This window comes from Necator americanus, chromosome III (assembly GCF_031761385.1).
Source record: "Necator americanus strain Aroian chromosome III, whole genome shotgun sequence".
NCBI lineage: Eukaryota > Metazoa > Nematoda > Chromadorea > Rhabditida > Ancylostomatidae > Necator > Necator americanus.
In genome coordinates this window covers 6,829,313-6,843,522 of record NC_087373.1, presented here as the reverse complement: position 1 = coordinate 6,843,522, position 14,210 = coordinate 6,829,313, and the positions used below count along the sequence as shown (strand labels likewise).

At 38.2% G+C, this 14,210-nt stretch overlaps 1 protein-coding gene across 1 annotated transcript; it reads right to left on the bottom strand.

Moving 5' to 3' along the window:
• Positions 1-6,992: 6,992 nt before the first annotated feature.
• On the bottom strand, positions 6,993-13,829 carry RB195_008800 (uncharacterized protein; the record flags this gene model as incomplete). The annotated part of the gene is made up of 7 exons (XM_064195480.1): positions 6,993-7,089; positions 11,646-11,776; positions 11,840-11,909; positions 13,018-13,121; positions 13,408-13,501; positions 13,603-13,705; positions 13,781-13,829. The coding sequence occupies 7 exons, from the start codon at positions 13,827-13,829 to the stop codon at positions 6,993-6,995; spliced, it is 648 nt and encodes a 215-aa protein (XP_064046625.1).
• Between the last annotated feature and the right edge of the window lie 381 nt (positions 13,830-14,210).

The following is a 14,210-nucleotide window of genomic DNA, read 5'->3' as shown; positions in this document are numbered from 1 at the left end:
GTGATTATATGATTTTGGGCGTTTTCTCTTAGCAAATGATTCGTCTCTTTAAATCAGCTATCGGGCGGTACTTCCGCAGTACTACTGTCGAATAATCGTGATCCTGTAGTGGTCCATGCTAATTGTGGTGAAATCTTTTTTCTTTTTTCTTATATATTATTTTTTCTATATATATATTTTTATATTTTCTATAATATTTCATATATTTTTCTACGTAAATTTTTTCTTATCTTTTTCCGTTTCAGTAGTGTAGCTTGAATTCTACCAAAAAAAAGAGCTAAAACCTTTTCAAGAAATTCTTAGTTCCTAATTTTGTACAAAAATAAATTAATGGATTTCTTCCGCCGTTAACAAATTGATGAGAATATTGCCAAATTACTTCTTTTGGTTTCCCTCTTTGATATAGTTATTGAAGAGAGGAATCAACTTCGCCGCTAAGTACATATATCATTGACACTTCTATATTGCGATGATGTTTTTTTTTTTCTTTTCTCGTTTGAATGGCACTACTGCGAGAAGTTCGCTCGTTCGCACAGTTGGGATGGCTCATTCGCATTGGACTAGTTGTGAAATGAGTCCGGCAAGGATAATTAGCGTTTTTTTTCCGTTGTGTCACTACGATGTGCCACCATCGTACGGACGGCGACAGAACGAGAGAACGACGATGAAACGACTATGCGTACATGTACACGCATATAACTCTATATGAAGTATATTACATTAAATATTTTCAAAAAATATTCAATACAACATACTTGAAATGTCCTCAATAGCTTCCCGCACGCTGTTAGTATGTACTGAACCACTTGAATTTTTAAAGTTTATTTACTTTATTATTATTTAATTATTATTATTAGTTTATTTATTATTATTATCTAACTTTTTTCAGTTTTTAACGCTTTATTTATTATTATTTTATTTCTTTATTTATTGTTATTTAATTATTTTTCCAAATTTTAACTCTTTACTTTACTTTTTTTTTCTTACTTTCAATTACTTTTCTCCTCTTCGTTGTCGTCGTACGTGCGACATTGAAAATATGTACTTCAAATCCTAAAATTAGCTAGTAATGTTGTTTACAACAAATAAATAATATTCCAGTAACTGTATTTTCTGCTTTATAAAATATGTGACTTAGGATTAAGATAGCATTTGTAACGAAAAAATGCTGAAGTTGCCCTGTGTGTCCATGTGCGTGACTGGACTGCGCAGCGCCAAGGACTAATCCTAGTTCTTGATCAAGGATCTACTGTAATTTCTACTCTGAGGGATCTCATAAAGTAAGTAGGTGGGAATCACAAATTTTTAAGAAAAAAAAAAAACAGAATCACGACACGACGTCGATAAGAAGATGTCACCACACGGTGGCAACTCATATTTGCGTAGAACTTCACGAGTTTAAATTGAACACACATTGAACTATTGTTAAAATGTTCCGAAAATGTGACTAAATCGAGGATTTCCGTATGCAACTATGCAGTATACATCACTCGAGTGATCCTCATCAACTCGAGTGTCGTGTACTCCTAATTACCCTAGAAGTATACAGGAATTTTTGGTGAGTTGGCCTATTCATAGAACATTTGGGCAGTGTTTTCAAGAGTGTTCAGTATCTATTTATAAATGTCTACGATTTTTTTTTTAAATCTAGGATCTATTCATGAAGTCCTACTGAGTTACCGCCGCTGATGTTTGCCGTGGATGCTTCCCTGAATGTTGTTTTTCTATAATTTGTGATTTCTCGCACATTTATTTTACGTTTTCCCTTCTTGAAATTTCATTTTTTTTTAAATTTTCTATCTGTTCCACACCTAAAAACTATAGCTACAGTTCAGTATATCGAGTAAAAGCTATTAGGATTATATAAAACTCTGTAATTCTATCCTATTCATTGAATATTTAACTATTTCTATGGTGCTCCCGGCCCCAGCCCGGCCTAACATGTAAATTCCATAGGGGACGTGAACGTACGTTAGCTTGGAAGATTTATTTGTTTAGTTAATTGTATAATCACGTAGGTTATAAAGCTGTCCCGTAGGAAATTTATTTATTTATTTATTGAAAACACCTGCAGGTGTGCCATAAAACAAAAAAGAAAACAAGATGGAACAGAGTTCACTAAATTTACGAATCCTAGCATTAATTTTATTGCCGGATGTGATCTACCTTTCTAGAAATCTCCCTGGTAATATTGCGTAGGCAAAACTGCGTAGTAAACGCGAAGTTATTTGCATCAAACGTAATGTATTTTTTAAAATTATAGTAAATTATTTGAATTGAAAAAAAATTTCAAGTAAAAAATACGACTAGATTCTTCCCTGGACCTAATTAATAGCAGAATATCTTAGTTTCCTTATTTTAATATAGAAAAGCTGCCATATTCCAATTCTCCCGATCACATTTACATTTGGGACTTTATGTAATTTATAGGATTATGGTGACTTGGTGCATTTGCAAAATTACTTTTTCCCAGGTCACAGAGCTGTTATTAACAAGGGCACTTACACCTTAACGTTGCAACGGTAGCATTAACAGAAAGTAAAGATTAAATTTTAAAAAACTACACAAAAAAGAAGTTAATTTGAAAGTTTTTTTTTCAAATTCTTAGCTTTGATTATTTATGCGTAGTTGACTTGAGATAACTTTGAAGTTTACCATCATCATTATGACGCTGGGCACTCTAGGACGGAGGTAACAAGCTGGAAGGCCTCTTTAGACCTCGGAAGGGCGAGGAATCTAGTCAAAATATCAATCAATAGCCAATTATATTACATAACAGAATGAATTACTAGAAGCATAAAGAGAACATTCAATGAAAATAATTAGCTCTAACATCTATAGTGCACTTCATCCTTTTTCCATACTTTAATTTTTAGAGTTAATTATGTCACTCAGCTCTTTTTTCATGCTTTCAGCAAATCATTCTGTTATGCTTTTGGTGCAATTTATTATTTCTCGACTAAAAATTAACCCTTTCAGCATCGAACGCAACAAATTGGTGAAAACATAAAGAAAGAATTGATTGCGATAATTAGTTCTAAAAATTAATAACTTGAAATTTGCTGAATTTATTCGGTGCCGAAATTTTATCAATTTAATTTTATTTATGTAGTAAGTGAAATATTAGACCGAGTTTCTCATGCGTTTTTTATTGCTTAATTTCTCACGCGTTATTTTAGTAGCTACGAGATGGTGGTTCCCCTTCTCTTTCTTGAAAATTGAAAATTTCTCCTAAAAAAGACGCCTGAAGAACTTTTATCTTGAAAAATGGTCTTTTTTCCTCTGTGAAAGAATGTTTTTCTAATTTTTTTAAACTTCTTTTTTTTATTAATCGTTATATTATACATTAATACTGATTATTCTTTTTTTTATTAATATTTATGAAATGTCCTTTTTTATTTACTTGAATTCATTTTTGACAACAGTCACGGATTAATGCCAAAAGCGTTGCGCTTTCTTGAGGGTTCACACAATTCGAGAAAAATTCCAGCAATTACAGTAGCTTAATAGAAGGAATAGATTGCAATGAGAATTGGATTCAATGCTTCTAAGGTGCTTCTATTTGCTGTTTCTATTTTCACTGAAACGGAAACATTGAGCAGGCGGGTTTTGGAAATTTACCAGACAGTCGAGCTGTACAATCAAGATCTGTGTGAGCTTTCCATCGAAAAAGACCAGTTTTCTAGATCTAGCCTTTTGATCTGGGTCGTAAACTGTGGCGGCTACTAAGATGTTTGAAATTACTCCATATCCCATTAATCCGAAATGAGACGACATTTCTAGGCACTTTTTTTTCTCTCACTCCACGACAACCATTTCAAATCCCGGTTTCTGTGTGGTGTGTATAAGTGCAAACTAGCGTTGTGGTGCACTTTTAAGTGCTATTAGAAATTTCTGAACTGAACGACGGAATCGGTAATTTAGTTCCTTGTTATTCTGGAACAGTTTAAAATTAAGAACAGATTTCGAGAAAAACAAAGACCACACACACTTAGACAGACAGAGAGAGGGAGAGAGAGAGCAAGATGCGCCGCTTAATGTTCGAATCACAACGAAAGGACACGCATATATCATTGATGAACTCGTAAGCGAAACAGCTTACGAGATTTCAAAGCGATGAGAACGGTGTCAGTAAGGCAACAGCAGTGAAAACGACTGAATCGGTGATGTCCCTCTCCGAATTCCTTCGGTTTTTGCCCGCCGAGAAAGACATCTATTAATATTGTTATCAAAGAACATATGTCAGTTAGGCTCATTTTTCGTGACGTAAAAATACAGAGACAAGGGACGAGGGAATGTATCTGAAACGCTCAGAACGTACATTACATTTGATTCAATGATGCACTCGTAAAGTTCCTCTTTTTTAAATTTTTAAATTGAATCTAGGTATTGCTGAAATGAAATTGAATAGTTAATAATAATATAATGAAATAAAATAATTCTGATAAATATAAAACTATATAATCAATAATAATATAATAAAATGAAACCGATTTTTTTTAGAATAATTTAAATTTTTTCAGGTGTAATTTCTATTTTCGCTCTCAAACAGTCTCACCTTCCTTTTTTTTGCCACCGCATAAATCCGTCAGAATCGAAGTTTTTGTTCTTTTTGATAGCTAACTAATAAACTAATTTTTTTTTCTCATAAATATTGATAAAGCACAAGGATTGAGATCTTTCCATGGAAACGAAGAAATTTTCAACCGCAAGCGTTTCCTTTTTTTTTGGGGTTGCCTTGATCTTCAATTATGATTGTCTTCTCGGAGGATTTTTCCGAAATACCTTGAGGGATAACGGATTTTTTTTCCGAAATAAAAATTCTCTTTTTTTTTGGAAGGAGAGGGTTTAAAACTTTCAACTACTTTTCCCTTCTCGAAGATTATTCACAAATGCCCTGAGGGACAACTATTGAGTTGCTCTTGAGATCGATTTCGCCGGAAGCGACGCGACATGCGGCAACTTATTCCGCAATCCCTGATGATTTCTCGGCTCGAAGAGTGATCATCGCTGGTGGTTTTCGAATAGTTTAAACTATGTGGTGCAGAGGTTTTGCTAACTCAGTTTAACTTCACACTATACAGCTTATAACGAAGTTTTTTGATATCCACGATATTACACGGTTATTATCTTTTTCTATGATGCTTTCTGTTGAACAGCTGTTATTTTGAGGACAGTTTACGAAAGCCGACAAAGGTTTCGTTCAGAAATTCCAATGATCATATGATTCGTAAACTATTAGCTGTATTAACCCATGTTCCCGCTGATTACACCGTAGATTCTGCTCCTTTAGACGCTTGAGAGGTTAACTCTTTAAGGCCCTAGTGAAATTTCTTTTAGATGCTGAAAAAGTAGGTACTATCGCCCTCACAGGTGCCTAGTTTATCGACTATAAAATCTCGCACCTGCATATGTTCGCGCGTTGCTGGTGCTAGTCTCGAAGGTAAAGGTTATGTTTCTGGAAAAATATGGTTAGGAGACGACGACGAATAGAGAATTAAATTGAAAATAAAAATATTGTAGCATTAATCAATCTCTCTAGGATATCCTTGCGTGTTCCATTCGACTTCAATTTACAATTTGGGTCCAGATTTATGAACTCGTAGGTTTGCCATACAGTGCAGTGGTTTGCAGGTGTCACCCCAGATGTATCAGAGCAACGATTTTATCCTCATATTGATATTGATACTCAAATATTATTGATAAACCTTAAATATTGATAAGGCATAAGGATTGAGATTTTCCTATGGAAACGAAGAAATTTTCAACCGCAATTGTTTCCCATATCATATCATGTACTCATATCAGTTTATCGCCCTCGGGAGGTTGAGACAATTGGTTGGCCCGGGGGCGGTTTCGAACCATCGATTGTACAGTCGCAACTGAATCTCTTGCCGACTGCGCTACACTCATCATAAAGTGTGACGTCTTGGGAATTGTTACAAAAATAACGCAACGGCGTTTTTCCATGGTCAGTGATAATGGAGAAAGTGTATTATTTATTATTTTTATTTATTACTAGTATTACTTACTATTACTTACTATTACTTACAACCAAGAGTATTACATTAGAGTATTTTGCGATGTTTAGAACATAAGAAAAGAAGTTTGAGAGAATTCCCGGCGGTGCAAAAAAAAAACAGCATTTTTCTATGAATTTAAACAACATTCATTAAGTTTATGGTTACATTGTGGATTTTCATCCTGAAACGTGGTGGGATGTCCTCTTTTTACACTATGCAACACTACGGTGAAATCTTTTCGTCTAACCTTAAGCCGCGACGCGAGAACCAGTTACTTATTGTTTCTTTTCGCGGAGAAACTAGTACCGAAGCGATTAAAAGAACATAAGTGACTGGTCGGTGGGTAGAATTCAGTGCCGTGCGCGAACATCAACGTCACACCAACGTCCGTCGCAGCAGCAGCAGCAGTTCCAAAAGCTTCGAACAGCAATTACACATACGTACGTGCTTGCGCATGCGCAAGTACGTACGTACGTGTAATTGCTGTTCGAAGCCGACGCCCAACCACCGTACACCTACGAGTCACCTACGAACGAGTCTCGAACGCGTATGACTAAGCGCTTATTCATGAGTCTGTATAATATGCATGTTGTCTCATCAAAAACTCGTCCAGAGACTATAGAAACAGCAAGAAAATAGTCCATACTACAGTCTCAGTTGATACGATTGAAATCTAAGACAAATTTTTAAGCAAACGAGGATTTATGATACTGTACAGTAACTCTATTCGATCGCTAGAAAACTTATAATTTCTGGAAGAAAATGGAAGAGATAGAGTCTGAGTTGTAGAAGGGGAAGCACTCGGAATGCTAGTCACAGAGTCATTTAAGGCGTCTTCTTTATTGATTGCCTCTATTAACAAGAAAAAAAAATAATTAAGTATTAAAATGACAAGAATTACTAACGTTAGTTAAGAGAAACATGCATAAAAGATTAACACACAGACAATGTACTATGAACAAATTCCCTTTAATGGCCGCCAACGAATGGTTTCAATTCACATTCGAACGTCTGTGGATTTGGTGTATACGGATGGCAACAACAACGACATACTGATCCAGATGGTCTGAAAATCAACAAATATTGATTCACGGATTTTGACCTGATTCATTCGTAACCCTACGTGGGAGATGTGTTGAAGAGGCATATTCAAGGAGTTGATGTGAAAACGCTGAAGCGTTCTTGAATGCGCTTTCTACAATGACATTGTCGCATTTAAAGGTAGTATACCGCGAATCCGACGGAATCTTCGAGAAAAGTTACAGATGTTGGTTGTAGATGGAGGGATCCGCGATTTTTCCGCTCATCCTCTCCCCGATCGTCGTCGAAAACGGCTTCGGAACAGCTTTGTTTCGTACGAGGTACGTTAGAATGCGCAATGTACACGTTCCGGTCCCCTCAGCAGCCTATTCATTGGTTTCACCTCAATAGGCTGATTAGAAGACATCATTGATCATCGACCGCTCGCGCTTCAATGCGGCGCGTGCACAAGAAGGCGCGTTCTACCGTGCCTCGTAGGAACTAACATCTTTCCCACGCCGTTTTTTTCCACGACGATTAGGGGAAGATTAGCGAAACCACATCGGATCCCGCAGTTGACAACTGTACAGTATCCGGCGGATTCCCTTACCACGTCAGATTCGTGATATGATGCCTTGAAAAGAGTCTTTTCTTTGTGCGTCTGCGTCTCTTCGCTTCATGCTCTCTTCGAAGCTACCTCTTTCTTTATCATGTGACCAAATATTTAATATGTTAATTAATTATTATTATTTATACCATATTTGAGTACAATTATTTGTGAAACACCGAAGTGTTCATCATAAAAATCAGTTACTGTTTCTCAAAAAAGAACTGAAAATATGAGTTTCGTTTGTAGACCATCATTGATTAGCTGGCCGGGGGTAAGGATTGTTTGTGAGAACATCTTTCGTTAATATTTGGCAATTTTTTCTATAAGTAGTCTTATTTGTGCGCTATTTGTTAATGGAGTGCTGATAAACAGATAGTGCATGTATTTAGCGCGGAGTGGGGTACTGTAAAAGTGCTCCATTACTGCTATACTGTGCTATGTGTTTATGATGCGCTACCTTAAAGGTATCATCCCACGAATCTGAGGTGGTACGGATTTCAGGTGGAGTATTCGTATACGGGATAGTAGATTATGGAGAGAAGGGTGATTCCGTCTATTTTTTCCTAATTGCCGTAAAAAACGGTCCGGAAGGCGCGCGCACGAGGCTGGCACGCTCAAATCGAACTTTTAGAAAATAGCCGTATCTTCTAGGCCGTTTTCTACGACAATTAGAAAAAAATGAACGGAATCACCCTTCTCTTAATAATCTACGATCCCGTGTACGAATACTCCACCGGAAATCCGTGCCACTCCAGATTCGTGGGGTGATGCCTTTAACAAATTTTAAGGATTTCTATAGACGTTTGACCCAAGAAGTCGCACTGTACTCAAGTACCATTTCGCAAAGACGACGCGTTGCGCGGTATGGTTCTTCTAGCGACGTTTCTTAGACATTAATGTCTCAACGGATTGCAAATGCTAATGTTTACTTTTAAATATGGATTTTAGCAGCAAATACAAGGATTCTACATTAATATATTGATATTATTAACATATTAATATCGTTGTAGCGGTTAGAGGTTCCGCTTCCTGCACGATCGATCGGAGGTTCGAATCCGCCCTACTGCTCACTAAGCCCTTCATCCCTCCGGGGTCGATAAATTGGTACCAGACCTTGGGAGGATAAAAACACTGACTTGACACATCGGCTAGCCACCGCAAGTCATTGTATAGACCAGTTACACGTCGGTAAACCTCAAACGATTCTGAATTGAAGTGAACGTGGGGGCGCATCCCAAGCGGATTGATTAACGCCAAACACTTTATCCTTTATCTTTATTAATATCGTTCCTACCAAACTGATGCCTAAAATACATTTATTTTTAGTTGTTTTGCTTTATTTCAAGATTTTGAACTGCTAATCCTATCTAAGGTTATGCATTGCAACTCCAAAAAAAGTATTTGTTCTTCGGTTCAATACAGGCATCTGAGTATGTGTATTTCCAAATCGAAAAGGAAAACACTCTGTTTGTATATTTTCTTGGCATTTTTCGTCGAAATCCCTTGTACATCGCTCTTGTTGGCCGATATTGCTGAGAAAGGTCAACAATGTGGGAGCGGTCCACTTCTGTACGAGTTTCACGGCTGCCAGAAGATGTAGACGCGGGGTTTTTTTTTTTGGCTATCGATAATTATTTAGGTTTTTCGCCAAATTTTAGCCATTCATCTCACAGATTACTTACGGTAACACCATCGTAGGTTACTTACATTTTTACGAAATTCTAAAAGTGCTGCTTCAAGTTGAGCAAGACTGACGTACTTTTTACTATTAAAGATTATGAAACTACGAAGGCAGGAGACTTTTTTTGTACATATACAGTCGAATACTATAATTGCCCTTCTACAGGATTTTTGAAGAAATTTCAGATATTTCTGAAATTTCTTCAAAAATGAAATATTTCTCGTCTTTGTAGAAAAAGAGCATTTTAAAACGTGATCCGTTGGTTGCACAGTGGTAAATGTGCTATCTATAAATCTAATTATGCGTGGTTTCATTGATCGTTTAAAAGGAGCACATCACGGATCTGACGTGGTGAGGGAAAAGCGCAGGAGAAGCTAGAGATAAGGTTGTGGATTGCAGAAGCTGACGTGCTTCCGCTCATCTCTCCCTGATCGTCGTAAGAAACGGCGTAGGATTCGCTCTAGTTCCTACGAGGTACGTTAGAACACGCCTCTAGGTACACGTTGCGATCCTCAGCAGCCTGTTCATCATTTTAAAAAAAGCGCCTTCCACGCCATTTTTTTTAAACGACGATTAGGGGGATGAGCGGAACCACTGCGGATCCCGCTGTCTACAACCCTATCTTCAACTTTTCCGGCGGATTCCCCCTCTGCGTCAGCTTCGTTGTGTACTGCCTTTAATACAGCTTTTTTCCGGAATTTTCTCAACACCACTGAGAATAAATAAGGTAAGAATAAGAGCGATTTCATCATTATTCCCGCAGCACAACACCAAAAGGATTTCTATCAATTATTAAATTAAAACGAACATCCCTATTTTTGAAACCTTTTGTACCGGCCCGTCGCTCGGCTCTTCCACACCAAAATAACGTTACTGTAGTTCGAAATTCCGCATGGAACATCCGAAAAAATCCTCCTTTTCAATTCTTTTTGTGATTCTCGCTTTACTTACTCAATCTCTACTGTTAGAATATGGTTCTCCCTCATACGGCCATTTTAAAGGCATCATCCCACGATTCTGAGGTGGTACGGGTTTCAGGTGGAGTAGTCGTATACGTGATCGTAGATTATGGAGAGGGGGGGGGGGGGGGTGATTCCGTCCATTTCTTCCTAATTGCCGTGAAAAACGTCCCCGGAAGATGCGGCTTCGAGCGTTCCGGCGCACTATTTTCGTCAAGGAGTTCGATTGCAGCGCGCCAGCCTTCTGCACGCGCGCAGTTTTTGGGCCGTTTTTTACCGCAGTTAGAAAGAAATGGACGGAATCACCCTCTCTCCATAATCTACTATCCCGTACACGAATACTCCACCTGAAATCTGTACCACCTCAGATTCGTGGAGTGATGCTTTTGACTCGTTTCTGCGCGGTCTGCGTTTCTCACCAGCACTCGCTTTCGCCTTCACCGTCCTCTGTGCATCCACTTAACCTGTACTCTTTTCTTAAATGTGAGCAAGGGCAGAAAACTCCTCGTAATTGAGTATATGTCAGGAAGATCCTTCTTTTTCTCCTAATATTAATTCTTGAGTGCCGAGGATATTTCCTGAGAAGTTTCCAACATTTTGCGAAACCTTTCAATCGTATAGTGTCCACCATGACTATACAATTCGTGCAGAATCTCTTCCGCTGGGTTATCGCGATCTGTCTTTGATTAAAGTAAAACGAAGGTGAAGGAAGTGCGCGACTGACGCGTCGCGGTCATCCAGTTGAACCACACATGGTGTCTACTATAATTGCATGATTTTTTTCCGGTCGCTATATATCGATGTTCTGTGCTAAGATTGAAGAGAAGGCATCAATTAACGAGAACAAAGATTTGCGTATCTCAATAAATTCAAAAGTAATCAGTTTTAATGCACTCCCGCTCTTCTGATGCCTAGCAACAAATGGTGGGGGAATCGCAGCAGACAAAAATAAATTCACTACTATTACGACGGGGGATTTGTAGAGTAGTAAATCATTAGGAATGAATGGTTCTCCGTTCTGACACTATACGACGACTCTTCTGCCGTGGTAGCAGTGGTAAGTGACGCGGAGGGCACATACGAATATGGTGACCGATCGGAAATTGCTAAGTGCACATCGAGGGGGGGAGGGGGTCTTTAACAACGCTCCTCGCTGCCAGGAGTGTCGTAAATTGATTGCGGCAAATTTTCGTGTTGAGTACTAGAAAATCCACTTAAAAAGATCTCAACACTTTTTACAACCTCTAACTAGACGGCTGTTCGAAGGTGTTCTTGATTGGATTGTGGTTGTAGCGAGTGCGCTGGATTTTTTGTTGTAGTCCGACGAAAATCCGCCTCTCACTACTCCTTACCTGTGTTGCGGCACACAAGTGAGGTAGTCTAAACCGTCGATGATCTGCTGCATACTTTCCGTGACATTCGGCAATTGTATCGCTGGATTCGGCCAAAGTTTACAGTCTGGTGTGAATTTCGAGGTGCAAGCCTATAAATTTCCAATCAATAATAGTCGGTTCTACCGCGGCAATGGACGGAAAAAGAGGCAGACCTGATTCTGATCAATTCCCATACAACGACGTTCAGCGACGAACAGCGGATTGATCATTGATACATCACCACTGGAACAAACTTTATGAAATTGTTCACAAATCAGATCACTTCTTCAATCAATAAATTGATCAGCCATATGCATTAATCCTGGGAAGAAATATTCTATGCGAAAATACAATTAATATTTGTAGTAGAGTAGCCTATATTTATAGTTGTAATACAGTTAATGTCACTTCCTTAGCACCTCCGCCACTCAGTCATTACGGAGTGCGTTTCTCGCTACTAGCCCCACAACACCCTAAGAAGCGCAGGAAATACTTCAAAATTCTTTCACCTGGTGTTATATCTAAGAAAATCCAGATGGGTGGACTCTAATATCTTCAAATAAAAGTCATTTTAGCCAAAAATGCATTGTTTGTCCGCGGTTACCCTCTTTTCGGTGGTCATTATTCAGATAAGGTCGCTCCATCTGTAATTACATGTGCATGTGCTGCTTAGTCTCAATAATTTATTATAGAAAAAGTGTATTTTCTTGCAGCAATACATGTACCTATTTATTTTTATTCAAAATAATGTCGATGACTTGCAAATTTGTGGAAAAAGTACGGATTTCAGGTGGAATATTCGTATACGGGATCGTAGATTATGGAGAGGGGAGTGATTCCATCCACTTCTTCCTAATTAGCGTAAAAAAACGGCCCGGAAGATACGGCTTCGAGCATCCTACGCACTATTTTCTACAACGAGTTCGATTGGAGCGCGCCAGCCGTGTGCACAGGCGGCATCTTTCGGGCCGTTTTTTACGGCAATTGGGAAAAATGGACGGAATCACCCCCCTCTCCCTAGTCTCCCATCCCGTATACGAATACTCCACTTGAAATCCGTACCACCTCGGATCGTGAGGTGATACCTTTAAGAAAGCACTAGTGGGTCACACGCTCACTTTTAGGATAAAATGCTGGATCCATCGGTGTGTTGCGAAAGCATCGAGTGGGGTTGCAATCGCGGAAAGACTTACTAACTAACTTAACTTAACTTACTCTAACTCAGATCCAGTCCCATTAATAACTTGGCTAACTGCCAAATCATAGATATCTTCGTCCTTAACTTTTTTTGGTATTCTAGTCTCTTTTTCATAATTCTTTGGTATCGTTTAAATTAAGGGGTGGTGCTCACCGACGATGACATTGCCGTCCACAACTCTGTTGATACGAACATTCACCGCATTGTTGTTCGCTGATAGTTATATCACGTAGATAATTGTAGAAGTTATTAAAAGCCTGAAAATGACGTCACATTTGCGTGAGTTATTGATTGATTTTTAGAAATCTTGCTAATCTATTACAATCTGGTTCAACATTTTATAGCGTATCTTTTTTTCGGGTCAGTAACCCAAGATCGTAGCAGATAATCGATCGAAACTAGCGATTTCTATCGTATACTCAACATGAAAGGTCATGGAAACAACAGATCCACTGAAAGGGAAGCAGAAAAAAGAAGCTGCCACAAGTTTCTCTGCTGTTCAGCTGGATTTCCTAGTTTTCAGTGCTGATCTGGTCGGCTTACCACTCCCCATCGATCCTTTAAAAGTCGGAAAAACACATGATTCCGGCAACCTTTTCTTCCTGGTAGAAGTTGATCAAAATATGAACGTTGGAACCTGGAAAAAAATGTTCGTTATGGTCGCTGGTTAGAAAACTAGAGAATGAGATCGCCCTCCTTCTCCACTTTTCGAACCAGATCTTAAATCCACGCACAAACCTTTTCTCTTTGCCTTTCAACCACACACATGGACCCCATTCTGACCATGTCTCACAGTTTGGTGCCTGGATCGGGTTTCCAAACATTGCGCTGATCTGTGCGTCTAAATTTTGCGGATCAGCTCATCTGTAGATGAATCAATAGCAGAAGAATCAATAATAGAAATTTCGTTACTTACCTGTACAGCTAACAGCCACTAGAACCACAATTAGTATAAGTAGACCCATCTAAATTTTGATAGATAAAATAATTATGGATACTGTAAATCTTTCTGTAATTTATCTTTCGAGGAGCAAAAGCGTAGATAGCGAGAGTATCAATGAAAGCACGACGCGTTAAACAAACTTAAAAATAAATGGAAATAAAATTTTTCTAAAGAAATAAAAAATAAAAATTTTTAATTTTTTTAGGAAACAATGAACATATTATATTATTCGATGCTACAATAAGATCAATACGTATGTTTTGTGCTGCAATATCTTAGAGAAGTCCAGAGCGCGCATCGTTTCGCATTGAAACAACTATGTCTACAACATTATAGTTTCTAGTTCTCTGCAGCTTGTGCCCTTCTACCTGATGATTGAAAGTATCGATTACTATTGATTGAT